The sequence below is a fragment of the Amphiprion ocellaris genome, chromosome 5, assembly GCF_022539595.1.
Source record: "Amphiprion ocellaris isolate individual 3 ecotype Okinawa chromosome 5, ASM2253959v1, whole genome shotgun sequence".
In the NCBI taxonomy this organism is placed as follows: Eukaryota; Metazoa; Chordata; class Actinopteri; family Pomacentridae; genus Amphiprion; species Amphiprion ocellaris.
The window spans coordinates 22,453,683-22,481,172 of record NC_072770.1 but is presented as its reverse complement, the minus strand read 5'-3'; the positions used below and the strand labels follow the sequence as shown (position 1 = coordinate 22,481,172).

General features: G+C 39.2%; 2 protein-coding genes and 1 long non-coding RNA gene across 7 annotated transcripts in view; all 3 read left to right on the top strand.

Moving 5' to 3' along the window:
- The window catches only part of LOC111587883 (arf-GAP with coiled-coil, ANK repeat and PH domain-containing protein 3-like), a 75,786-nt gene extending 65,042 nt beyond the window's left edge, over positions 1-10,744 (top strand). For 2 of the 5 annotated variants that reach the window (XM_055010931.1, XM_055010928.1), the window contains exons 14-26: positions 120-231; positions 359-591; positions 1,377-1,446; positions 1,641-1,735; positions 1,926-2,146; positions 2,258-2,351; positions 2,485-2,585; positions 2,752-2,975; positions 3,322-3,431; positions 4,040-4,150; positions 5,261-5,322; positions 8,511-8,560; positions 9,950-10,744. In XM_055010931.1, coding sequence (XP_054866906.1) covers positions 120-231; positions 359-591; positions 1,377-1,446; positions 1,641-1,735; positions 1,926-2,146; positions 2,258-2,351; positions 2,485-2,585; positions 2,752-2,975; positions 3,322-3,431; positions 4,040-4,150; positions 5,261-5,322; positions 8,511-8,560; positions 9,950-10,018 — 1,552 coding nt within the window. In that variant the 3' untranslated portion in view covers positions 10,019-10,744. The remainder of the gene's footprint in view (positions 1-119; positions 232-358; positions 592-1,376; positions 1,447-1,640; positions 1,736-1,925; positions 2,147-2,257; positions 2,352-2,484; positions 2,586-2,751; positions 2,976-3,321; positions 3,432-4,039; positions 4,151-5,260; positions 5,323-8,510; positions 8,561-9,949) is intronic. The other 3 variants (XM_023298009.3, XM_055010930.1, XM_055010929.1) reach the window with 3 other exon arrangements.
- Positions 10,745-11,090: 346 nt separating this feature from the next.
- ube2j2 (ubiquitin-conjugating enzyme E2, J2 (UBC6 homolog, yeast)) lies at positions 11,091-20,384 on the top strand. Its single transcript, XM_023298004.3, has 9 exons — positions 11,091-11,249; positions 13,547-13,677; positions 15,910-15,950; positions 16,119-16,221; positions 16,336-16,474; positions 16,561-16,641; positions 16,840-19,236; positions 19,373-19,740; positions 19,857-20,384. Exons 2-7 carry the CDS (start codon positions 13,547-13,549, stop codon positions 17,128-17,130), a joined length of 786 nt encoding a protein of 261 aa, XP_023153772.2. The 5' UTR covers positions 11,091-11,249; the 3' UTR covers positions 17,131-19,236; positions 19,373-19,740; positions 19,857-20,384.
- Position 20,385: 1 nt separating this feature from the next.
- On the top strand, positions 20,386-27,417 carry LOC129349006 (uncharacterized). Its single transcript, XR_008601788.1, has 2 exons — positions 20,386-21,243; positions 23,313-27,417. It is a non-coding gene; the product is annotated as an uncharacterized LOC129349006 (long non-coding RNA).
- The last annotated feature ends 73 nt before the right edge of the window (positions 27,418-27,490 follow it).

The following is a 27,490-nucleotide window of genomic DNA, read 5'->3' as shown; positions in this document are numbered from 1 at the left end:
ATTTTTACTCTGCTAATTAGGTGTCATATTACTTACTATGCAATTTTGACTGAACTAATGCTGGGACATTAATATTAGACAGCTGTGGCATCTTGTAACTGGCTTCTGTAAACCTGTAGGAGCTGCATGCTACAGGCTGAATCCGAGAAGCTGCGACAGGCTTGGATCCAGGCAGTGCAGGCGAGCATCGCTTCTGCTTACAAAGACATCACCGACAACTATTACATTGAGGTACAGATGCAGACTTGCGAACACTTACAGCAACAGTCTCAATACTGCAACACAGAAACACCCTTTCTTTTCATTGCAAATTGCTCCTTTGATGTTACTGAATCTCCATCTTTAACCATCTTCGCAGCGTTTGGACCGGACAGCCTCACCCTCTACCAGCAGCATCGACTCTGCCAGTGAGCCCAGAGAGAGGGGGGAGAGGGCTGATAAGGGAGTTCGGGGAGGAGGAGAAAGCCTCCTGCAGCGGGTACAGAGTCTGCCAGGCAACGAGCTGTGCAGTGATTGTGGCCAGACGGCTCCCTGCTGGGCCTCGATCAACCTGGGAGTGCTGCTTTGCATCGAGTGCTCCGGGATCCACAGGTAACTGCATTTAATTCGAAAAGAGAGTTTGTTTAGTGGTGCAGATGAAAGCTGCAGGCAAGCTCATGTACCTTTTATAACCACATTTTTTACCATATAAACTGGCTTTGTGATTTAGTTTTGTCTGTGGATAGACGGAAAATGTTCCAGGAAATTAGATAGCTCAAAGCATCCTTGATAAAACTTTCTAAAAAAAAATCCCTCTTCTGTTTTTAGAGCAGCCTATTGTTGAGGTTACAACTAGTCTTACCTTCACAAAGAAGACACTCCTCCTCACACACGTCTAAAATGTTGCATAAATGACATTTGTGCAATATCTTGTTTTTTTTTTTTTTTACCACCCCCATGGAATCTATTCCATTTACAGAAAATGTTGCCATGCCTTCCCTGGTATGCTGGTGTTTGTGTAACACCAGTCCACTCCATTACTTTTCATCAATCAAAGCTCTACTGTAGATTTAAAAGATATACTAACTTTCATTAAGGTATCTGCTAGACTTTATTTAAAAAAAAAAAAAAAAAAAAACAGGATATGTTGTGTCAATCTGCAGGAGTCTAAACTGGCTTTGAACGAGACAATGCTGTTTTTAGCAAAGCTTTCAACACCTCCAGAGTCTCTTGAGTGCAGAGAAACAGCCAAAGTTTTCCAGTAGCTTCTGATGTCTGCAACCCAAGGCAGTTTCAAGAAGAGTAGCAAAGTAAAAATGTGCCAAAATCTTGTATAAACTCTTCTCACACTTCACCTACTTTCCTACTCCCTCTCTTTCTCTTCTTGTTTCTTCCAGGAGTTTGGGCGTCCATTGCTCTAAAGTGCGTTCGCTGACGCTAGACTCATGGGAACCAGAGTTACTCAAGGTGCGTCTCCCAAACACATTTGCCTTCAGATTATCCTGCCTGCGCCATGCTTTTTCTCCCAACAGAGTTACATTTCTTATTTCTTCAGTGCATTGCTGATATAGTTTTGATGACCCTTTTTAATGCGTTCCCTTTGCTGCCTTATCACTCTCTCTCATCTTGGTCCACTTTTCTTATTCTTTTTTTATATTTAGCTGATGTGTGAACTGGGGAACACAGTAATCAACCAGATTTATGAGGGAAGCTGTGAGGAGCTGGGAGCGAAAAAACCTGGACCCTCCAGTTCAAGGTCAGTCTTAGTCTAGCGGCAGGATTTGTCAGTAGATTTAAAGCTGCTCTAAAGCCAGTTAGGTTCATAAAAATGTCTTTTGGGGTGCACTGTCCTGTTGTCCTGAGGAACTAAATAATATACAGACAACTAGGCTACATTCAATTATTTGTTTGATAATGTTATGTCTCCAATGATCATCACCATCCAGACAGGAGAAAGAGGCTTGGATCAAGTCTAAATATGTGGAGAAACGCTTCCTGAAGAAGATGAGTGGCAGTGAGGCATTGGTGGAGGGTGAAAGGAAGTCCCGCCCCTGGACAGTGAAGAAGTGCCAGCGACACAACAGCTCTGTCAGGGCCCCCAACAAGGCCCGCAGGAAATACCACCGCTATGAACCTGGCAGCGCCTCACCTGCAAACCTCTCAGCAGGTCAGAGCAGAGAATTAACTTCTCTGTCCTCATAACACCTACATGGAGATTGTACCAATACATTCTTAAACCCTGACTGAAATCTTGTTCGGATCTTCTGTCCTTCTGCAGCAGCAGCAGCAAAGTTTCGTCGGGACTCGCTGTTCTGTCCAGATGAGCTGGACTCACTGTTTTCCTATTTCGACACTGGCTCTGGTCCTCGCAGTAAGTCCGCTAGAAATTGAAGTTCTTTCAGCAATTCCTGACATGCTTTTGACTGATGTGATGGTGATACATGTTTGTGTAGCGCAGTCTGTGCTGTGTAATGATTAACGTGTCCGTGGCTTGGCGATGCTTGGCCCTGCAGGTCTTAGCAGCGACAGTGGGCTGGGAGGAAGCACCGACGGCAGCACAGACATCCTGGTTTTTGGCTCAGTGGTGGACAGTGTAACAGAGGAAGGTATGTGGGCTTGTAGGTCAATGGCAGAATATAAACTGTATAAAGCTGTACTACCAAACAGAACAAAAGTGAAAATGAAAGTGTTATCATGTGATGTCATAGTTCATGTAAAGGAGAGGGACAGCCTAAACAACTATTGTTAAACTATTCAATTGCTCCCCCACAGAGGAGGAGTCAGAGGAGTCCTCTAGTGGTGAGGTGGAGATTGATCAGGAAGTGTCCTCGGACCCTGAGGACCCGAGGGAGCTGCACCCCGGGGCGCTTCTTCACCGATCCTCCCGTCTCCACAACCTGCCACTCATGGCGGAGGCACTGGCCCACGGTGCTGACGTACACGCTGCAAGTGAGGAGGAGGAGGGGAAAACGCCGCTCATTCAGGCTGTGATCGGGGTGAGAGACCAAATCAATCAACCAATATCTGTTTTCATTCTGTTGAATGAAAACAGATTTGCTGTTTGATTATTATGGAGCATGTTTGAGTTAAAAATTGAATAGATGACATGCTGAAGGTCACAGACCAAAATGTTATATAAGTAGAATTCCGGTCATATTTATTAAAGGATATAATTATTGTTTGCTGTCATCACTCACATGACTCTTCCTCCTCTTGAGGCAGAGGAAAGTCTTTGATGCTAAGCCAACTAAGAAAACTTGGCTTCAGTGACCAGTAGCTGCACTTCTCATAGAAAACAAGCTAAATTAAGCAACTCTTTCCGTCTGTTTGTCTCTCTGACAGGGCTCCTTGATAGCTTGTGAGTTCTTGCTGCAGAATGGAGCCGATGTGAACCAGCGAGACATGAGAGGCAGAGGCCCTCTGCATCATGCTACATACCTGGGACATACTGGGTAAGAAGCGCCTGGGGGACAAACAGTGTGTGAGATGTCTACCTCAACTGTCTCTTTATCAGTCTTGTTCCATCCTGGAACATTCTGTAATGATAAATGTCAAGTCAATCACCTACATAAAGGTTGAACTTGCTAGCGTTGCATCACCTTTAAAAACAAGTTCAGCAGAATTTCACCAGGAGTACCTCTTGTTCCAAATGCTTTGTGCTTTCAGAGGTGATAAATTCTTGGTCTTCTTTGCCTTGTAAGTGGGGCTCGTTGTGAGGTTTTAAGAATAAAAGTAAAAATGAGCACTGTCAGCAAAACAAAAAGATTTTTATGCTATTTACAGGGAAGAATCTATATTCTCATGATGCATGTTCTTCCCAGCAAATCATGTTCCAACAGGTCATATCTGCAAGCTTATATAATGAATCCCTGCCTATGCAAATCAGTGAACTGCAGGTCAATCAGTGTGTCAACTTCTGAACATGTATCTTTATCTTCTGTGTGTGCGTGCGTGTGTGTGTGTGTGTGTGCGTACATTCAGAACTAATATGCAAAATGTGTCCTATTTTGGTGTTAATTGTTGTATTAAGCTGTGTATTTTTTGTCTTTGGTTTATATAGTCAGGTGTGTCTGTTCCTTAAGAGAGGAGCATCGCAGACGGAGGTGGATGAACAGGGTCATGATCCTCTTAGCATCGCTGTCCAGGCTGCCAACGCAGACATCGTCACCCTGTAAGACATTCTCACCAAGTTTCTGATTAACTTTCCCACGTTGTCAGCAATTTATGTTTGAAATGTGCTGGTTGAAATTATTGAGTTACCAATCAAAGCTAGTTGAGAAAGGACAAAAAGCAACAGACTTCGCTAAACATCACCGATTTGATGCATTCATTTTTGAACCCCAAGCAGTTTCTAGCTGTTTTTTGTTCGTCGCATTTCTTTTTCACTGCAAGTTCATTTTTCACTGCAATACAAAGTCCTGCACGACCATTGAAACAGCACAACCATGACTTTAAGTAAATACAATTTAAATGGTAACTCTATATATTAAATGTATCTTACTGCATACAGTTTTTGTATGTTTCCATGCTAGTCTCCTGTTTGTTCTGTGTCTGCATTTTTGCCCAGTTCAACTGAAAAGTCGATGAATTTTTGTCACATTAGGTCATGCCTGAGTCAGTTGTAGCTTTACAGTTGCACTCAGAAGTGCAGATTTTTTTATTTTTTAAATTTTTTTTTTTAAAAACAGAAACTGTAAATTGAAATGGTTTGTTTCGGCAAATTTAAAAGGAGTCATGATAAATACAGTGATGCAGTTGAACTATTACGGTTTTAATGTTTGGATAATTTCCTGATGATTTCCTAACTGAAGCATTTGACTGCACAAGACTGTGTTTGTACACCAAATGTGACTTGGAATGTATTATGATTTTAAAAAATCATTCATAAACCTTTGTTATCTGCAAATGAAGACCAGTAGTTGTTGTATACTATGTACTTAGAAGCTACAAAAACCCATAAATTGTAATTGCTGTGATTTTTCTGTTGTTATGAAAGCTGATGATCTCTCATAGCTGTTGACAGATTTTTTTTACCTGTTCTCTCTGTTTTCTTTCCTCTCTCCTTCCTCTTATCCTCTTGTCTTTCCTTATTACTTCTTATCACTTCACCACATTTCCATTGTGCTGATCTTCTCCCATCTCATCATCTCAATCCTTTCGTACCCTTTATATATATATCTTTTCGCACCTTTCATTTATCCTTTTTTAATTTTATATTTCCGAATGTTTTTTCTATCTTTTGCCTCCCCCTGCCTCCCCACTTCTCAACTGTCTCCTCCAGGTTGCGTCTAGCACGGATGAACGAGGAGATGCGAGAGGCGGAAGCTCCATTGGGTCAACCAGGTCAATACCCCAGCAGCAGCCCCACTGAGCAACAGTATAGGAAGTGCATCCAGGAATTCATCTGCCTCACCATAGACGAATGCTAGTGGTCACTTCTGTACCCGGGAGCATAGCTCTGTTTATATACCTGTTCCCTCCTGACTGAGAACCTAAACATAATCGTGTAGAAGTTGCCCCTAGACACTGATCTCAAGGCTGTTACTTCCGTAGATCTAGGCTTACAGGCAACTTCTTCTGAGAGTGACTCTGTGGGACGCGTCGTGTCATAGGGAGACCCCTGATGGACCTTTCTAACTCTACTGACAATGCAGTCACCACCTCCATTTTCCTGCATCACTACTATGTTTCTGCTTGCCATTACTTGGCGCCACCCGTGCTACGCTAGCTACACGACCCACACAGTAAAGTTACATCTGCTATTTGGTGTTTTGCTGACAGGGTTATCCTCTAACTTATAACGTGGTGTTAAATCCTGTGTGAGGGTGTGGGTTTACTGTTGCCTAACAGCTCTTACCTCTGAAGAATCACGCTGCATTAACCCCTCTACACTTTATATCTATCCAGACCATCCATGTGACATCGAACTTACTCATCTCTTCTTGACCAGAGATGTAAATATTACATATATAGAAGTTTAGAAACTGTACTGTGGCATGAGGTGAAAAAATGGTATTTATTCCATTACTAAAAGAAAAAGAGCAACTGACAAGCCACAGTAGAGGTGGGCAGGGTAGTTAACTGTGTATAAAGAGGGGTCAGGAAGGGAAATTAAATGTAAAACTGTGACAAAAAATACTGAAGGGCTTGTGGGGAAAAGACCCTCGCCTGCTTTGTAAGATACTTTGTGATGTGATGGGTGAGTGAGTGAACCGGAGCGTAAATGAGTGCATGTGTTAAAGAATACTGAGAGACAGAGGTAAATAATATGATATGATACATTATGTTAAGAAAAAAAGAAACTGTGCACTTTTCCCGTATACAGTATTATAATTTTGTTTATTTTCAGTTAGTTTTTACATTGTTCCTGTCTAGTCAAGGTATTGTCTATCTATTGTCTATTTTCATTGTGTCTTTTTATTTATGTTTGTCTCCCCCAGAGGATCAGTGCAATGCATTCTTGGATGCAGTTTTTGATCTGCATTTCTGTTAATGATTGTCATTTTAATCTAAAAGCATTACCTGGAATTTATGACAGAAGTCTTTAGATGGCATCATGTAATAGCACTCATAAAAGATGTATAGCTTTTGTTTTCACTTTGGAATGGCCTTAGATTGCTATGAGTACATTGTTGGCTATCAAACATCTCACTGTTTGTTAGATTTTGCAGGCTACTGTAGGTACAGTGAATAAATGATGAACTTGAAGTGATGTATTGGTGGAGAACTTGCTCAGTTGTAAAGGTCATGTGCAGACAAACCAGAGCAGCAAGTCATGCAGTGCAGTGAGGGAGTAGAAAAAAACTGGATTTACATCTCACCTTCGCAGAATTCTTCTGTTCACTGTCATTTACAGAAGATGAGTGAATTGAGTTTTCCTGTAAATACTCATCCATCTTACAGTATCTATGGTGGGATTATGGAGCACATTTCTTTCTAACAGTTTAAACACTTGCGTGGTCAAAGGACTTGTGTATCTGGCTTCCCTCGCTGGTCAGTGCTAACAGAATTCCCTGTATGCTTTGCCCGAATTGTTCTTGGGAAGTTCAATATTGTTTGCATTCTGAGCATGATGAAATATTTTTCTATTGTTTAATCACATTGTGCAGTGCAGTCCTGTGGAATAAGCATGTACCAACATGGCCCGTCTGGTGTCAGAAGTTTCTTCCTTTTTGCACCTCTGTGCCATTCTTCCATCTGCAGAACAAATCTGTGGTGACTTCTTCATTTCTGTCAACAGTGATTTCAATTATTTTTTTTAATGTTGTAGTTTTATTTTCCCCTGCCAAAGACTTTTTTAAAGGGAAAGTGTCTCACACTGTTGTATAACATCTTTTTTTTGTTTGTTTTTCTTTTTTAAAGCTGAAATTGTTCAGAGTAGATAACAGCATAGTCTTACCATCCTTTCTGAAGTGACAGAGTGGTAGAAACACTGTTGGTGTACTCACATGTTCAAAAGTGGTTACAGAGATGTGACTTACCTGATAGATGCAATAGTTCAGTGTACTCTAAGTAGAACCAGTCTAGGGGTTGATGTGAAGCTACTGTGACCAAACTGTTCAGGACCGTCGCCCTCGCGGAAGTATTAAATGTTGTGTCCATTGTGTGTATTGACTTAAGAGTGGTTAAAGGTGCTGTTCAAAGCAAACATGCTGTAAATAGTACACTTGTGTATTTTAACTCGATGCCAACTGCCTGCCTCTCAGCATTCTATCACAGATCCTGACTGTCTGGTCTGTTTTATGTTTGTCTTTTTATTATCTTCCAAAAAAACAACCTGTCAGACAGAACTGTACCACAGTTCTGAACTACTTGGAGGTGTTTCTTCTGTTTACTGACATTTGGATATCTTTGGAATACTTTCTTCCTTGTCTTTAGAAGCACTAAGGGAAAACAAACAAAATGCATACAATAAAACTGAGAAAGTCTTGATGAACTAACCCTGCTTCCTGCTTGTTGCTCTCATTACTTCTCCCTGTCTCGTCTCTTCTGTGTAACATTCTCCCAACATTGCAGTTTACAGGAACCAATTGTTGTAAATGATCAGTTCATAAAATGATAATGGTTTTAAACTATAGATATCAAGTTGTATTTACACATTCTCAGATGTTGGGAGAATGCTATTTTGTACAACCTGACCTGGTGTGTTGGTGATTGACAAACCTTTGGGCAGCACTTGGCTTATTCAAAGCAATAAAATGGTTAATTTTATGTTAATTATAAGTGAGGTGAACATGTGAACGCCTCCAGACTGCCAGCGCTCTATTTAAAGATCACTTTAGAGTCTTATGGGTATTGAACAGTGCTTCAGCTTCCAGCCTGCAGCAGCAACACTGTGCCTTGAATAATTCAGTGTCTCCAGTGTGTTAAACATTTATGCGACCTCACAAGCATCACTACACCGTCACCGAACAATGTTTTCCCACATGCCAGAAATGTCTTAATTCCTCAACTTACACCAAAGGCAAACAACCCATGTCCACTTGAGTAAATAAACACTGACTGACGTATCATTGCTTCTGTTACCACAGGGGTTGCCACGGGCAGCGGGAGAGTTAAACCCAAGGATGTTCGGGATAGAGTGAGTGAAGCATCCTGGGAGACTAGTGTGATACTGTGATTCTCTCTGCTCTGGTGGTTGTGGGTGATCTTCAAGCTGTCTCGGTCTGTCTCCCTGTTTGTTGAACGTGCTTTCTGGGAAGATATTTGGAGCTGTGTGAATCTTTTGCCTCTCTTTTCCGTAAATAAGCTATTTCGAAGTAAGTCTTCCGAGCAGGGACATTGTCTTCATAAAGGATGTCCGAGGACAGCAGTGATGGAGTATTTATGTAGTTTTAAAAAAATGTAGTTTACTTAAATCAACAAATATTAAGTGAGAGTTGGTAAGTTACAAGGTGTAGGTAAGCGTAAAACATTTTCCATTAGGAAATGTGTCTGAGCCAGGGTAACAGGAGTGAAAATGGCAGGATGCTCACTACTACTTCCCTGTTAGCGCCTCATTTGCTACAAGCTATTAAAGATTCTCATTTAGTAGAGTATAAATATTGTTCCGGTGGCTACATTAAAAAGCAACTGGACTTGTCCTTTTTTTTTTTTTTTTGCCTTTTTAAGACATTACAGCTCTTATTTAAGAGGCTAACTCAGTTCTAACTCACAGATGGGGAAGTTATATATTGCAACACACAACTCACATGGTTGATAACCCAAGACTGACATGAGGAGGAGTAAATTGTTGTGAAACTGAAAGATGTCGGGGGATAACACAAAATGTTCATGGTTGTGAAACTTTCTGGGGCGAGGTCTCAAGACTGCATTGTTAGTGATTGATTATTGTCGTAAACCTCCTCCTCTGTTTGGAGACTGAGTAAATCTTGTCCAGAGGTGCTGGTTCTCATGTGTTGAACCATGCATTTGTGTTGTTTAGTCTCCTCTACATATAGGTCTGTGCAGGCCTCGCTGCGTTAGCCTGCGTAGAAAACATTACTCAGCTTGTGTGTGGGTGTTTTATTATTAGGTTGAACCGTTTTTTGTCTTCGTTCACACGTCGAGGCCTGTGAGTCTTCATCTGATAATAAATCATTAGTCATTAACTTAAGGAAGGTGAAACATTTGAAATTTTTTAAAAAAGAGAGGTCTAGTTACTTTTTACTGGAGGTTTAAGGTTTGGTGTGATCAGGATGACTGAGAATCTACACAGGAGAGTACACAGATTTTATTTTGATCTGTTTTGCACCCCTGGAAACGATACAGGACGATACATTGTGAGGCTATGCTTTGGGGACTTTGCTCTTTAATGGGTTCATAAAGGCTCATCTGCTCTCTTTTCCTGACTATTGGGATGTGAGTTTTTAGATTGCAATGTTTGCTGGCTTCTCTCCTTCATGTCTTGTATTTAAAAAGCCAGACTGGTCAGCCTCTATGGTGCACCGCAGCGGGACAAACCCTTTGACTCCAGTATCCCCTGTTGCAGGTAACATCTCCTGTGTTGATGTCTTTCGCGAGTTTTCTGTCCTCGCGTCTCTCCAGCCCGAGAAGTTGAGGAGAAGGAGCATACAGTTCAGCCGCTACAAGAAACCATCGTGACTACTGCCAACCACCACTTCATCTGAACACGCTTCAGTCACTTTGGAATTAAAAGAGAAGCTATTAAAAAAGACATTTTGATGCTGGGTGGGATAAGCAAATGGTCAAACCCCAGCAGGCACTAGTAAAAACTGTTTTATAACAGACTTTCAGCTGTTCTCATTTGTCTTTGTAAATATGTCTGAATAATAGATATTAATTATTTCAAAATGTTACACTGGTGTTATTTCAGTTGACCTGATTCCAGTTTTGTTAACCGCAGTGTATTGGCTGCAGAGTCATCATGTCAGATGATGTGGAGACCTAAATTGACAATAAAGACACATAACACAAAAAGCATCTTCAAAATTGAAATATCAGCAACGATCAAGTTCTCAAAGGACTGGATCCTACATTTGCTTCCACTCTATGTCCTCTGAATTTTGTGAACTCCAGGGTGAAGTCAAAGTAACCCCAGTGATGATGGTAAATCAGTTTATTTATTAGACAGTATGTAAATGTTTTCTTATTCTTGATCATACTCTCTGTGATGAGTAAACTAAACTCAGTGTTTAAAATCAGCAAAGTAGCCCTTTAGTGTTTAGCCATAGATTTATTTTGTCAACTGCAAATCTCTTAAGAAATGATTTAGAAACTGTTTTGGAGCTGGTGTCAGGAATAAAATAAATAGAATTAAGTCAGAGAGCTCTTGTGGAATGTTTTTGTGCGTCTCAATCTTTGTCTTTTTTTAAACTCTACCTGACTATTAAAGCTACAAGAAAATTTATGCAGCAACATAAAGCACCAAGTTGGAGTAGAGAATAAAGATCCTCACCTTTGACGCAGACGGCTTTGTAGTGCGTTAAACATCACTTGGTTATTGAACAAATGTAAGTATGGTTACGATGCTTCTCAAGAAAAACGCCCTTTTTAGGTTATATTTTTAAATAGTATGGGTCTTTTTAACTGATTAGAATGGGACATATTATTCCGGATCAGCTGGTGACAGTAAAGTCCTCTCCGAGTCATTTTCAGCAGCTGTAACACGGATGAAGAAGAAACGCGGAAGCGTAATGTTTCCTCCTGCTGGCGATAGCTAAAGCTACGTTGGTGTCATCGTCTTATCGGTTTGGGGTTTGACAACAGAAACAACAACCTTATTTCGTGTCCAGCCACGAATACCCATTTCCACTGGGGTCTCTGGAGAGGTACGTCTCTTCTACACGTCCTCTGGTTAAGAAATGTGAGAGATGTCGGGTTCAACTCTCGTTAGTAACAGTACTATTCGTGCTAGCCTCTGCTAACACTAGCTAGCTAAACACAGTTAGCAGTGGCCTACGGGAGCTAACAGATAACGTTAGCTCCCGTAGGCCACTGCTAACTGTGTTTAGCTACAGTAGATACTAAGCACTGAACAAACAGACTGGACTTGTAACCGGCTGTACCTGCTAGCTTTATCCAAGTTAGCTCCTGCTACCTTTATCCAAGTTAGCTGGCTGAACTGATAGTGTTTTTTTCAAAGCCTCCGGGCCACATGTGATGTAATGCTATAGTGCCGTTTGTTTGTGATGTTTGTTTCCAGTGTGAGGTTGAGCAACTGTCCGAACTTATCGATCTGTTCAGGTAGCCGGAGATTTAACATTAGCTTAGCTTGCTAAGTAGCGGATTAGCCTGAGCTACATAAGTTGCGTTAAGTAGCGTCCTGTTTATGAGGAAGTGAAACTGGCTTCATTTCGACGCTGTTACTGCCCACGCACAGCTCTTTACATGTCAGCTGTTATCCACGGGGCAGTGTGTCGGCAGGTAGTGGTGCAGTTTTATACTTTTGTGTCAACTGGACTGACAGATGGACAGACAATTGAAAGTACATTCAAACCATTAGCACATTACGTGTTTCCATTTTAAGACTTAATACTTGAAGTCCACTGTTGTTTACATGTTTACTTTTTCAGAATCAGCTTTATTGGTCAAGTACATGTTAGGCACACTATAATGATTAAGGATTTTGACTCCGGTTTCTTTGCTTACACAAAACACTCATGCATGTAAATAAGGGCAACAGGTTAAAGAAATAAATAGTCCTTAACTGCTGTGTGCAGCTTTAGATATATGGAAAAGAGCATGTTTAAAGTTACCCAAATGTTAAGTGCAAACTCTGCAGGACCTGATGATACAGATAAATAGAGTTTAAAAAAATAAATACAGGGTGTTTTCCACTTTATATACATGAAGTAGGTGGAACATAGTTCAATGGAGAGGAGAGCAAGGTTTATATATTGTATTGGAATGGCATGGTATTGTACATTAAGTACTATCACACAATTCAAAATGTTTTACAGATGATGTTGAAGAAAATGAAGACTAAACAAAATCAGAAGCATTTGGGCATGTTGAATAGAATATAGATGAATGTGAAAGAAGAAGCTGAAATGTAAAAATAAACAAACAAAACAGAAGTTGCAGTGCCATATTAGTACAGTGAGAGATATGATTCAATCGTATTAAATTTGGGGATTCTTACTGCATTAATTTGACAACTTCAGTGCAAAACGTAAGATGAGTTCATTACTTGATGCATTAAAATTAAGTTAGACACTTAATATTCTAACACACCTTAATGAATTTTTATTTATTTGGAATAGTGTTTATTTGTTATCTAATTTTACTTTCTTTACTGGTGATCTTTTTAAGAAAAGACACAGCTATTGTAAATCGGCATTTTATTTATTTATTTAATTTTTGTAGAAAAACATGTTTAATTTTATGTGTTTTGTTTTAATTGCACTAATAACTTACCAAACTGTCATGTCAAAATTGAGTTATGTGCTGATTTAGGATTCTTGTGCACTGTGTAATCTAAATAGTCCGCAGAACTTGTTGTCAGCAGTTTTGCTTGAGAATAAAATCTGTTATGGTCACTACATACCAGCAACACTGTGTAAGATGACTCCGGTTACCATAATTAAAAAAAATAAATAAATAACAACTAAAGTCTCTACCAAGCAGTCACCTTCAGCTGACAGTCAGGTTACAGTACCAGCTGCGGACACAGTTTTCTGACCTGCTCTGAAGCTGCAGTTACATTTTCCAGTTGTTGTTTCACAATTTTAGCATCCCACCAGCCAGTGTGATAAAACCACAATATGTTGTCTTTAACTGTAGTTTACCGACATTGATACATCATGACTGCTTTGTAATTGAAGAGGCAATTATCGGTACAATGAAAAATACATTCTCCAAAGCTCAATAATGTGTAATATGCTGTATTTCTCTTTCTTTTGAAAATTTACCAAATGTCATCTCAAAAGAAGCAGCGCACATAGTTTGAGTGTGTTAAAGATCCACAGCATCACGCACGCTGTTGAGTTTATGTCCAAGTGGAATATTTGCAGAGCTGAAATGTTCGCAGTAACAGAAGGATATGCTTTAACCTAGTATTGTGAGGGAATATATCCTGATAGTGGTAATTTCAGTATTTCCCTTTTGATCCCTTTTCAATCTTCAGATGAACAACAACGGGAATAAGAGAGCTCCGACTACAGCCACTCAGCGACTTAAGCAGGATTACCTCAGGATAAAGAAAGACCCTGTGCCTTACATCTGTGCAGAACCTCTCCCCTCCAACATCCTAGAATGGTAAGGGCTCTGGTCTGGCAGGATTTATCATCAGATACCATCACTAGGAAATATCCACAGTTCTAGCACTCTAACTTGGACTGTTTTGTGTTATTAGTGGAGTTATTTTCACTGCTTGAAAACAGGTCACATTTTTGCAAAAACAACTTTTCTCTCTCTCTCTCTCTCTCTCTCTCTCTCTCTCTCTCTCTCTCTCTCTCTCTCTCATTCCATCTAATATATGCATTTTTTGATAAAATAGTGGATATCTAAACATTTTAGGACCCTTTTTTTACAAGATTGATTCTTTTTACAAATGATAACTTTTTTTTCTTATTTAATAAATATTTTTAACATATCTCTAGCGGCATTTAGCTGTCGGCACAGTTCTAATTATATATGCCCATGTTTGAAGATAGCTGTCTTTGACGCTCTGAGTACTACCCACTGCACTGAATTTTTACACAAAAGAATTCAACAATTACACGTCTTTCCAGATTTAGTGTTGACAGCACACACTGTCAGCTGTGTCCTCAGGCAATTTCTTTGTCAGAAAGTAGCCCAAATAAAAACTCCAAACATTGTGTTGTTTTTGGATATCCTCAGTAACCACTTGTGAGGGGTGACTGATTTCTAAAAAGTATTGACTTGTAAAACCAAATCAATATACTACATACCAGTAGAGGACATCACAAAAAACACTGAGATGTGTGTGTATATCACTTCACACGTGAATAAAATAAATAAAACTAGTAGTAAAAATCATAGTTTATAGCCTGGCAATTCTTCCTGTTCTAAGGAAAATTACAATTGCATTGTGTAGTTGTTTATTAACAAGGATATGATACCTTATAAAAGCTGTCATGTTACCATCGTGATTTCTTCCTTTCTATTTTCCTGTTGTGATTTGTGCCAAGCAGATTTTTTATTAACATGTTCATGCATATGCATGCTATCCCTTAATTATGCCTATACCTTCATAAACAAGAAAAGCACTCAGTATATGTAGTATACAGTATATGTTTTAATATTTAAATAAATATAACATATTAGCCATTGTATTTTTGTGCCTAATCTATGTTTTACCTCATCATCCACTTACCTTTTGATTCAGTAATTTCTTTGGAATTCTTGTGAAGTCATTGAGGTATTTTGTCTTTTTGCGGATGGAGGTAGCGCTTTATCAGCCTTATCATACTGATACCAAATAAAGGTGAACCATAAGAGGCAAGTGTTTTGACTACAGATTATAAGTAGTATGCATTAAGCTTGACTAAGAGAATGGAAGCAGTAAGCTACTTCTTTCTAAATAGATATAAACCTACTCATTAATATTGAGACTGAAGTACTAAAAGGCTTGACAGCTGCCGAGGGAGGGATGGGGCCTGGTTTGGCCATGCCTGAGGGATTATCTGTCTGCTCAGTGAATATTGCTAGGGTGGAGCAGTAGTGGATTGTGCCCTCTTATTTTGTTATTGTTCACATATTTAGCCTTTTTAAGAAAGAGGAGAACATGTCCTGTTAACAGTGAGACGACGGTGTTGCAACTGTCTAGACTTTCAGGGAAAAGATGACTTACATCACCTGTCTACAGCATGGCAAGGATGAGAAATATGAGTGTTACTTACAAGAAATGAATACTGATGAGGTTGTATTTTCTCTTCTTATTGTTTTTAACCTTGGACAATAATTCTCTGTGTAGTTTACTGTATTCGTGTATTTGGCTGTGGTGGTTGCTACCCTCATTCTCGACCTTATGTGTCTGTTCTACACTTACGTTATATTTAATTGCTTTAAAAAAATAAAAGAGACAGATGATTCAGTTTATAGACAGCTTTTATTTTACTCTTTATTTGGGCACATTAGTCTTGTTGAGATCGTGATTTGTGCCAAGGTGGCAGCAAATGTTGCAAACTAAGCAGTCATGTTTCGAATGGTTATCAATGCCATATATACGTATACACAGAGTAAATGTGTACATTTTTGGTTTAGAAGTTTTCCATGTCTCAAACAGTGATATACATACCTGTATCTAGAGCAGAAAAGTCGATATCTTATATTTTGTAGTCATTTAATAGAAATCTTAACTACCCAGTCACTGTGACTGTGCCTGAAAAAAAGTTAAGACCAATGAAAAAAGCACAGCTGTAAACCAGTGAGTGGAGTTTGAATGAATTCTTTATGTGTATTGTTGTGTCATTTTTTTAAATCTGTAAAAACGTCACTAATGGAAATCTTTTTTGTCTTCTTTAGGCACTATGTAGTCAGAGGTCCTGAGAAAACTCCATATGAAGGTAAAACATCCTGACAGTTAATAAACACCTATGAATCTGTTAATGAGCAAGTTTAGACAAGTTAATACCTCCTGATCATCACAAAGGTGGCACCAGTGAACTCACCTTACTGAGTCACACGGTCTAAATTCTTGCTCTTTCTCTTGTGATATCATACCTGCTTCTCAGGAGGATATTATCATGGAAAACTTATATTTCCTCGGGAGTTTCCTTTTAAACCGCCAAGTATCTATATGATAACACCAAATGGGAGATTTAAGTGCAACACAAGGTAAGGATACAGTTCCTGATTTCTCAAATTAATTCAACTTGAGAATTGCTATTCATTCAACGATTTGCATTGCTTTTTAAGAACTCTACTGAAACGTTTTCTGTGTCCCTGCAGGTTATGTTTGTCCATCACAGATTTTCATCCGGATACATGGAACCCTGCGTGGTCCGTCTCTACCATCCTCACAGGTTTGCTCAGCTTCATGGTGGAAAAAGGACCCACCCTAGGCAGCATCGAGACCTCTGACTACACGGTGAGATTAAAAAAAGTGTCACAGATGCAGAACCTCACCACTTGTGATGCCTCAAATATTTAATGTGCTTTTTGTTATTTTTCCAGAAAAGACAGCTGTCAGCCCAAAGCCTGGCCTTCAACCTCAAAGACAAAGTGTTCTGTGAGCTGTTTCCTGATGTAGTCGATGTAAGTGTGAGGAGATCACTCCTTTTTCATATGGTTGGTCTGATATTTTGAAGAGAGTACAACTCTGGTAACACTTTGAGCAACAAATTTAGTCTTGTGGCCTTCATCAGGGACTATGCTGCTTGGAAGTAGGTGAAGCTGTTCAGGAATTTCTCCTCTCTTTTGACCTAATACTCTGTGATCTCTTTTCTCCACCAGGAGATGAAGCAGAAGCAAAAGGCACAGGAGGAATTAAGCGCTCGCACTCAGCCCCTCCCCTTACCTGATGTGGTGCCTGACGGTGACCCTCAACACGCCCACTATGGCCTCCCAGCCCTCAACGGAGGTCCTGTCCCCCTGGGGCGAGCCAACCCCGCCCCGGGCCTGCAGCAGGCCAACCGTAACCATGGACTTCTAGGAGGGGCTCTAGCCAATTTGTTTGTGATTGTAGGCTTTGCGGCGTTTGCCTACACGGTCAAGTACGTGCTGAGGAGCATAGCCCAGGAGTGAGAGGAGCCGGTGTGGTAGGGCAACACTCCCACCCCACCCCCCACCCCCGGTGAGCCAGCTAGTGGACTCCACATTCTACAAATACACTATGTGGGGGAGGGATGTTCAGTCCTGGGTTAAACCCCTCCACGACCACCACCACACCTACTACCACCATGGACTTTGGAAGACAGAAACTCAAAGACCACCCACCCACGAAGGACTGAGAGGAGGAGGTGGGGTGGTGGATGGGAGTGGATGTAGGGCTGGGGAATTGGAGGGGTTTATTAAAACGGTTGTGATCAATCTTCAGTGCTTCAGTGGTTTATATCAGTCGTAGGAGCAAACTTGGCTCATGGGTTGTGAAAAAGTATAGAACTGTGGACTGCAAAAAGGTCATAGTTTGTTGCCACATACTGATGGGCCTGTCACACCGGAAATCTGCTTTACTGAGGACAAATAATCAGCACCATTTTTCTCCTGTAACAACGTTACTCATGTATTTCCATGAGAGAGCTTCAGGGCATCAGGTTTCATAATCTGCAATGGCCAATCAAAAACCAGTTTTGCTCTTGGAATTTCCCGTCCCAGGTGGTATACAGTGTTGAGCAGTTTGCATATGTAAGAATATCTGGCTCAAAGAGATGGTTTTCCACATGAAATGCAGCAGTTAGTCACACAGATTATAGACGCCACAAAACATGAAAGTTCACGTGACCCATTTGTATACAAGATAAATGTCCAAGACTGTCAGGCCATTTTTTTAATTTATTTTTTTTAATAGGTGCCAAGAATACATCTTTGTATTTTTAGCACAAGCTGAGTCTCATTGGAAAGCGCTCTAAATCATTTAAAATTTATCATGTGATTGATGACCTATGTAAGATCAGAGAGCTCTTTGGTAATCGGGATCAAACGATAAGCCAATGTACAACAGCAATACACAAAAAGTGAAAATTAGTACACAACTATGTGGCACAAATTACGCCTCATTTAATTGTCAGTACTGCTTTATCTCATCGGTAGGGTCTATTTTCTGCATCAGTGCATGCAACTGATGATGCTACATAAGTAGTCTGCCTTCAACAGAGTACTGATGGGTGTATTAATACCTGTTTTTCTTCTTACATATGAATAAAATGCAAATTAGGTATATCAGTCTCTGAAACGGAGTCTGATCTGAGTCCAGATGTTCTCTCGAGTCAACTCATGAGCCAAGCAATGTCTGCACAGAAGTAAACAGAGACCAGTACCTTTTTTGAAATTGGCTTAGCTGACCAGTATAGTTCCAGTCTATATAGGTCGAAATAAGCAGACACATGACGAGAACCAACATTTTGTTTCTGTATATTACATTTTCTTTTTGATAATTTTTTTCTTTTGTGTTTTTTTGTTCTCTTTATTTATAGAAACAGCTGGCTTGGCTGCCATGGTTCTAAGGAAAAGTCTGTTTGCTAAACAGGACAGTACAGTCAAACATGGGGGCAGCTCCGGCTCACATAATTGCAGTTGATTTACTCTTGTGCATTGCATTTAGTAAAGTTGGTTCTACTGTGTATCTAATGTTTCAACAGAAAAACGGTCGGAAAGCGGAAGATTCTCCTGTCTATTGCTCTTCTTGGCACCATCTTAAAAAAAAGACAAACTGATGATGATGGGAGTGTGTTTCTGTGATTATACAGCAAATGCCCAAATCTCCATGCTTCAGTTAATCTTGTGTGACATTGTATGTTTTCATAGTAAATGCAAATAAATTACCCTGCTTGGCAGGGCCTTTAATAAAACCCTGCTTCAGTCTCACTCAATGACAAGAGATTATGTTTTATTTACTTCCAAGGAAAATGCGATTTGAATCATCAGTCTGGCCCACAAAGGTTATAATTCTTATCTACATAAGAAATGCAGATGTGGATTCATTACTTCCTGAACCGACTGTGCACAAGCCAAACAGTGGAATTCCAGAGAACGCCTGAAGGCAAACCTTCTTTGGAAAGGTGCAACTCCCCATGTGACTGCGTCAGGAAAGTGTGCTTTTAAGAGTGCTGAGCTTGACGAGGTGACGGCAGACCTCACAGAGCAGCAGAGGCTTCACTTGGAGTAACAAAGCAGTCTCAATCCTGCAACCAAGTAAGTGTCTTAACATGGCTCTTAGGTGTGTAGTTAATACTAATGTGCTTTATGATGATGTTATTGCAGGGCAGTTACTTTTAAAAAGTATTTCTTATCTATTTCACTAAACTATTTCTGTCACGTTATATTGCAGGCTTCTGATAAATCACCAGGACTCTTCCACTCTGCTGAAATCACCATGTTACAAAATGAGGAGCTCGAGTGTGTTGTGTGCTGCTACGAGTACTCGCGCAGCCACCGGATCCCACGGGTCCTCCACTGCAACCACACCTTCTGCGCCCCTTGCCTGGAAAAAATGTCCAAGCTGGAGGGCGTCATTTACACCGTCTCCTGCCCCTTGTGCCGCTGGATTACCTGCACCCGAGCCAGCCTCACCCTACCCGGAGCCCTGTGGGTCAACACTGAGATCTGGGACCAGATTGCAGAGGAGCAGAGGGCGAGGACAAATGGATCTGTGGAGGATCTGAAAGACACAAAGACACCCCTCATCACACCAACACTGTAAGTAGCTAGTTTATGTCTTTGAGAGGAGTTGTGCTGCAGTTTCTGTACTGTACCTGCTAGTCACTGATGAAGCCTAATAGCTAAAGAAACTGTTTCCCTCTTTTTCTCTTTAGGCCTGTTTCAAGGCCGACTGGTTTCACATCAACGCTCCAAAAGTTGCTCAGCTGTGTGCTGCTGCAAAGAGGGAACATGGACGGCTGCTGACAGTTTAATGCCACAAGAAATTCCAGCTTCACTCACCGTTGTTGACATGCCTAACTTGACAGACCTGATGAATATGAGCATGACTCAGGGACTAGTGTATGATCACGGTTCAAAGTAAAGGACTGGCTACGTTTGTGTTTTGTGAGGAGCAAAGTCCAGAACAGCTTCATGTGAAGTTTCAAGTCCTTTTTGTGTTGAACCTGGAGGTGGTTCTACAAGGACAGCACTGACTTTAAGTATACAAGTTCTGACTTGTGAATCTATGATTTACTGCAGTGAAACTAATGAAAAATATCAACAAATCAACTTTCAGTTCATCTTGAAGTCTTCTCAAGTAAGTCATTCAGTAGTAATAGGCCTGCTGTGAATGTTTATTATTATAATATATATAAAATTCTATGCATATATATATATATATATATATATATATATATATATATATATATATATATATATATATATATATATATATATATATATATAAATAAAAAATAAATAATTATAGATATGTATTATAGTATTTATTGTACAGTTGCAATGTATTGTTAACTGCTTTGTCACTTCGACCAAATGCATTTTGAGCTTCTGAAAGAAAATCTGATCTGATGTGCATATGAAGTCTGTAACTGTATCGTTGGTATGAAGGATTCATATCATCAAAGCTACTCTAAATTTATTCAGGTGTGTAACATGAGCATAAATGGAATCATAACTGTGAACTGTCTAGAACATTGTCTGAGTCACAGACAATTGTGCACATTTCGAAACTATTTAACAAATGTCATCAGTGAATAAATGTTCTTTTATCCAAATATGGGAGCGATTTTATTAAAAGCTGTTGAAAAGTATTTTTCGGCTAGGGTCCAGTTTTTGTTTTTTTGTTTGTTTTATTTGAGAAAAAGAAAAGCATATACACTACATAAAGAAACAGTGTTTGCTTCTTTGTTGATTCTGTCAGATGGAAAACTACAAATTGAAACTTGCACATTTTTATTGATTTCATAAGACTTAAGCATGAAAAGAAAAGATTAAATAGATCAAGTGCAGACTTCCAATGGAGCCATTTTTATTATCATAAACTATAGATATGTATTAAGATATCTATGAAATTTTAGCCTGATATTTTCCAAAGATAATTAAAAAACAAACAAACAATACATTGAAATTTGAATCCATGTTTAAATGACAGTGTTGCACTATTAAAAATAAAATCCTGAAATAATTACTCTTATTTCTCATCCTGACATTTAGAATCTGCAATACCGGAAAAGCAGATCAAATATTGTCTGATTACGGGTGAGTTGAAATATGAAGGAAACATGAACCCATCATAAAAGGTTTCATTTTTGTGCTCAAATTATCAAAAACAATCACAAAGCAGAAGTTAAAGAGGGATATTTTCTGAACCACACTTAATTGCACGTCACAATAATACAAAACATACAGAATAGTTTTAATATTAAAAACTTGCCTACAAACTTGGGAAAAAAGTTATTTTTGCTCAACTCTCATAACTGACTGCGCAGATGTGACAAGTTGTGCCACAAAAACAAACAGCAACAGGTTCTGGATTTAACGGTCAGTGTACGGATCTGGTGATTGGATTTTCCGTTCTGAAACGGGTATTGACAAACAAAAAACAAGTGGTTATTTGATTTTCGTTTTAAAATACAAAAATTAAAATTGAAATACAAGAAGTTTTTCGTTTTCATGATCAAAAAGGGATATACGATTTTTTAAAAATGCTTTGATTTTCGTTTTATATTTAGAATAACAAGAAAGTAAAATCAGTAAGAGACAAACAAAAAAAAAGTCCGTTTTTTCATTTTCTGAGACCGGAAGTGGTCATCAGCAAGTGTGGAGCCAAACAGAGTACGGTGCATAGACTGTACATACATTTTTTTGGTGAGTTTTCATGGTCAAAATGAGAGATCAGGTGGCCGATCTTAAAATAAATCAATATTGATTTTTTTTAATAGAGCGTTAAAGTTTTGCGAAGCCAGGGGGCGGGGGTACTTGATTGACAGTCCGGTCTGGAACGATTGACAGGTCCTATGGAGGCGGCAGCAGACTTTGCTCTCCTTGTTTGGATTAATTCTGATATAATAACTGTTGGTTTATTTATCGGCGGAGCAGCACAACATTTTCCACAGACAGTTTTCCTGCCCGTTGGCTTGTTTTAACCAGTTTTCTACCTTCGGCTGATTCTACCAGGAGACACTGAAAGGACTCTAATAGTTCGGTAAATAAATGTTTATTTTCGTATCAGTGCCGCTTTAATGCACTTTATATGCAGCTTTAGTGTCAGATGTAATGTGTGCCATGCACTCCAGATGTTGGTGGAGTTTGTTTCAGTGTGTGTTGACCAGAGAAGAAAGTTAGCATAGTAAATATTAGCTTTAATGTTAGCGATGCTAACCGAGCTAGCTGCTCAGTCGTAGCCTGACTAAAGCTAACGTAGCATCAAGCTAATGTGTTGAGTTTCATGTAAACAGCTGAAGTGTGTTGTGTGCCTGTAATGTGGTTCATTAAGTTCATAAAACTGTGGCTGGTTGACATTAATGTAATGTTCAGGAAACTTAAATGTGATTAAAACGGTAATGTTAATGTTCTAGTTGTCAGTAATCAGCTTTAATTTGACACTAAAACAGACTCTGATAGTTTTAAATGACATCAGTTTAATTAATTTGTTGAAAATTGTCTCGTTTGTTGTTGTGATGTTGCTGCTGATTCATTAAAAGCAGATGATCCGTGTTGAAGACACGTTTAGTTCTAGTATCAGAAGTACAACAAAGAAAATGGAAGTTTAGTTCTGCTACATCAAAGATTTCAGGATTAAAATAACTAAATTAGTCTTTATGCCTCAAACTTTATTTTTACAATAAAGAAATTATGAAATAATCACAGATAATAAAAATATAAATAGCAGAGAAAACCTGAGAGAATAATTTCCTGAAAAGTCTGTGAAGGAAAAGCAGCTTTTTATCCTGAAAGATCAGAATCAGCTCCAACATCATCAAGTCAACCAGAAAGAAAAGAAAAAAGAAAATGACGTCTTTCTGATCACATCTGTTCCGCTGCTCACAGTCTGCTGCTGCTAACATTCTTCACATTTATAGTCCACTTTTAAAAGTTCAGCAGACAGGTGCTCTGCTTTGGAGTGTGACGATGTCGTTGGTGATGTGGAGAGTGAAGTTTCCGTTTCACCCACAGCGTGCTTTAGGGCATCCGGGTCGGACTTGATGTTTGAAATACTGACCGACAGCTCAGATTTAACTGTCTGTAGTTCTGTTTTGATGGATATTAAAATTTCTTTCAAAGCTGCCAGGAGCTGGGTCTTTAAAATAACCGCCGTCTCATTACAGAGTGAAAGCGGCAGTTCCTCCTTAAGGTCAGAGATTGCAGCATCTGAGGGCCTCTTCAAAAGAAGACGTAGTTGATGAAGGCGTTCTGGAGCAGGACCAGAAAGACCACGACCAAGCAGCCATGAGATCTTAGGCAGCGTCTCCCTCGGGTGGGTGTCAACAGTGTTCACGGTCAGGTCTGTGGTAATCCCGTCAAAAAACAAACAGAAAAAAAATCTAGATTATAAATCAACATGTAACCAAAGCACTCTGTGTATAACGCCATAGTGTAGGATGTAGTTCAGAAAATGTCAAAGTATAGTATACTTTTGAAGAATAACATAGTATGGCCTGTAGTTCATAGTATAGCATGTTGGCAAAAAACCCAACTGATTATTATGTGGTTCAAAAAGTGCAAAATGATAGGATGTTGCCTAAAATTGTCATGTATGATATGTGGTTCAAAAAATGTCATAATATAGCATGTCGCCCAAAAAACCTCATAGTATAGCATGTCGCTCTTGAAACATCATAATATAGCATGTCAATCTAAAGACGTCATAGTATAGCATGTCGCTCTAAAAATGTCATAGTATAGCATGTCGCTCTAAAAACGTCATAGTATAGCCTTTGGTCCAAAAAACGTCATAATATAGCATGTAGTCCAAAGAACATCATAGTATAGCATGTCGCTCTTAAAACGTCATAGTATAGCATGTTGCTCTAAAAACGTCATAGTATAGCATGTCGCTCTAAAAACGTCATAGTATAGCATGTCGCTCTAAAAACGTCATAGTATAGCATGTCGCCCAAAAAACGTCATAGTATAGCACGTCATCCAAAAAACATCATCATATAACATGTCGCTCTTGAAACGTCATACTATAGCATGTCACTCTAAAAATGTCATAGTATAGCATGCGGCTCAAAAACGTCATAGTTTAGCATGTCGCCCAAAAAACGTCATAGTATAGCATGTCACTCTAAAAACGTCGTAGTATAGCATGTCACTCTAAAAATGTCGTAGTATAGCATGTCGCTCTAAAAACGTCATCGTATAGCATGTCACTCTAAAAACGTCATAGTATAGCATGTGGCTCAAAAAACGTCATAGTTTAGCATGTCGCCCAAAAAAACGTCATAGTATAGCATGTCACTCTAAAAACGTCGTAGTATAGCATGTCGCTCTAAAAACGTCATCGTATAGCATGTGGCTCAATAAACGTCATAGTGTAGCATGTCGCTCTTGAAACGTCACAGTATAGCATGTCACTCTAAAAACGTCATACTACAGCATGTTGCTCTAAAAACGTCATAGTATAGCATGTCGCTCTTGAAACGTCACAGTATAGCATGTCACTCTAAAAAGTCATAGTACAGCATGTTGCTCTAAAAACGTCATAGTATAGCATGTCGTCCAAAAAACGTCATCGTATAGCATGTCGCTCTTGAAATGTCATAGTGTAGCATGTCGCCCAATAAATGTCATAGTGTAGCATGTCACTCTAAAAACGTCATAGTATAGCATGTCGTTCAACAAACGTCATAGTATAGCATGTCGCTCACAAAACGTCATAGTATAGCCTTTAGTCCACAAAACGTTTTTATGTCCCGGCTGTCTGAAGTAGGTGAGGAGCAACACCAAAACAGTCCAAACGCTGGTTTTCAGAGGGTTAGACGAGTATTTATTTGAAAGAGTAAGTTTACAACAACACAACGTGAGGGGGTTAAAAGCAAATGGGTGTTAGTAAAATAAAAATAAATAAACAGAACTAAAAGTGAACTTCACGTTGACATTGATAGGCATTCCAACCAGGAACCAAGTAAAAGATAATCAATACGAAAAAAACTCTTCCTGTTCACCTCTTAAAACCCAAAAACACACCGCAGTAGCACCCTAAACTAAAACTACCAATGGGTTCCCTGTTTTCCTTTCTGAACAATTCAAATGTCCCTCTCTATCTCCCCACACATCCACCAACCACTGGAACACATCTCCAAAGTTCTGCCGGGCCAGCTCAGCTTCCCCTCAGAAGAAGTGCCGCCACCTGCCAGATGAAGGAGCCTTTTGAGAGGCAGCTGGCATCGTGATTGGACTGTACTTTGGTCTGTTCCAATCCAGCTTCAGCTCCAGAGACGGCAGGCGGGACGAGTCAACGGAGGCCGGGTGGACGAAGGCACGCAGCTGAGTTGAAAAAAAATGTCATTTTTCAACATGTTGTAAAAATGTGCCATATGATGAAATAATGTAAAGGAGGCCGTGAAAAACACTCCAGAAAGGTTTTCTTTGAAAGAAAAATCAACATGAATTTTGGTGCAAAAAAACGCCATAGTATACTATGTCGAAAAATGTCATTTTTCAACATGTTGTGAAAACATGCCATATGATGAAATAATGTAAAGCAGGCTGTGAAAAACACTCCAGAAAGGTTTCCTTTGAAAAAAAAATCATGAATTTTGGCAGAAAAACCACCATAGTATACTATGTCGAAAAAAAATGCGATTTTTCAACATGTAAAAAACATGCCATATGATGAAATAATGTAAAGTGGGCCGTGAAAAACACTCCAGAAAGGTTTTCTTTAAAAAAAAAAATCATCATGAATTTTGGCACAAAAAAACGCCATAGTATACTATGTCGGAAAAAAATGCGATTTTTCAACATGTTGTAAAAACGTGCCATATGATGAAGTAATGTAAAGGAGGCCGTGAAAAACACTCCAGAAAGGTTTTCTTTGAAAAAAAAAAAATCATCACGAATTTTGGCGCAAAAAAACGCCATAGAACGCCAAAAATGTCATTTTTGAACACTAAATCTTATTGAAAAATATTTTACTTAAGTCCACCTGTTTCAGCCATCTCTACCCCTCATTAGGTACCACTCTAAGGTACATTATACAAAAAAAAGTCCAGTAGATGTCACTGTGTTTTGAAATAGCATGCAGAGCAAGTTAGTCTGCTCACAGGAAGTTTGCACGAGCAAAATCACTCCTCACATGAGGCCTCTGTTTGCTGTGATTTTCAAAGGTAAAGTAATACTTTTCACATATTATGGTGCCTAAGGAGTTGCTGAACACAAACGTGTCATTTGAAATGTAAAAAAAAAAGATTTAAAAGGGTAAAATAATTTTTCTCAACCGTTTGGTAGAGGTCAATATTTTAAAAATCGCTGGGTCTCTTCATAAAGAAACCATTGATTGTTGTTATTAGCGCCCCAAAGAGATAAGAAATATAAAGAAATAATTTTTTCATTGCCTTTTTCTTGGTGAGGATGTTTAAGGGTTAACTTAACATCTGTAAACAAAACAAAAACCTATCAACAGAGTTTTCTGTTAGTTTGTGTTCTTGTAAGTTTATCTCCAAGATTTTAAATACTTTCATTTACTGCAAATGAATATCTACTCCAAATGTCTCAATAATAATCATTATCAGCCTTAAAAACCCACAAAACACCCCTCTATACTGGACCACACTTAGTACAGTCCGGTTCCCCCTTCTATAAATCTGCTTGGAATCGTCCACTTCCTGTTTGTCAAAGTGGCCTTCTACCTGGACAGGTTTTGTTGGAGCTCATGCAACAAACATTTTGGGTAACTGCACTTTAATATGGATGGATGACACTGAATTAGAGTCTGTTTTCATGAGACTGAGTTAAGATGTGTAGCTCTGTCATTAAATAGTAAATTATTTCTCAGAATTCACAGAGAAAAGTCTGAAATGTTTGCTAGGTTAGCGTCCCACATGTTCTTTGGCTCAGCTAAAGCTAACTCTCTCCAGTTTCTGGATCTCTTGAGTTGCTTGTTGTTAAAATATCTTGCTAGAGGTGCTGAAAGTCTGAGATGTTTGTTCAAAATAAGCTCATTCTCAAGTCTTATCTGAACTGTCTTCTTTTGTTTTAACTTTCCCTAAACTTAGGAGTTAATGAAAGAGCAACACATCCAGACTCAGTCTCATTTATGTAGAGATTAAACTTCAGTGTCATTCATTGATGTTAAAGTGCAGTTTTTCAAATGTTTGTTGCACATGCTCCCGACCAAACCAGTCCAGGTGGAAGACGATGTGAAGAGAAAGCTCCAGAGGATGAATGTCACACATTTACGTTGGAAATAAATGTCCTTCAATTTGACCTTGTCATGCAAATGATGTTCAAATCTTTGAGTACTTTGCTGATGTTTGTTTCTAAGTGTTTTTGACACTTG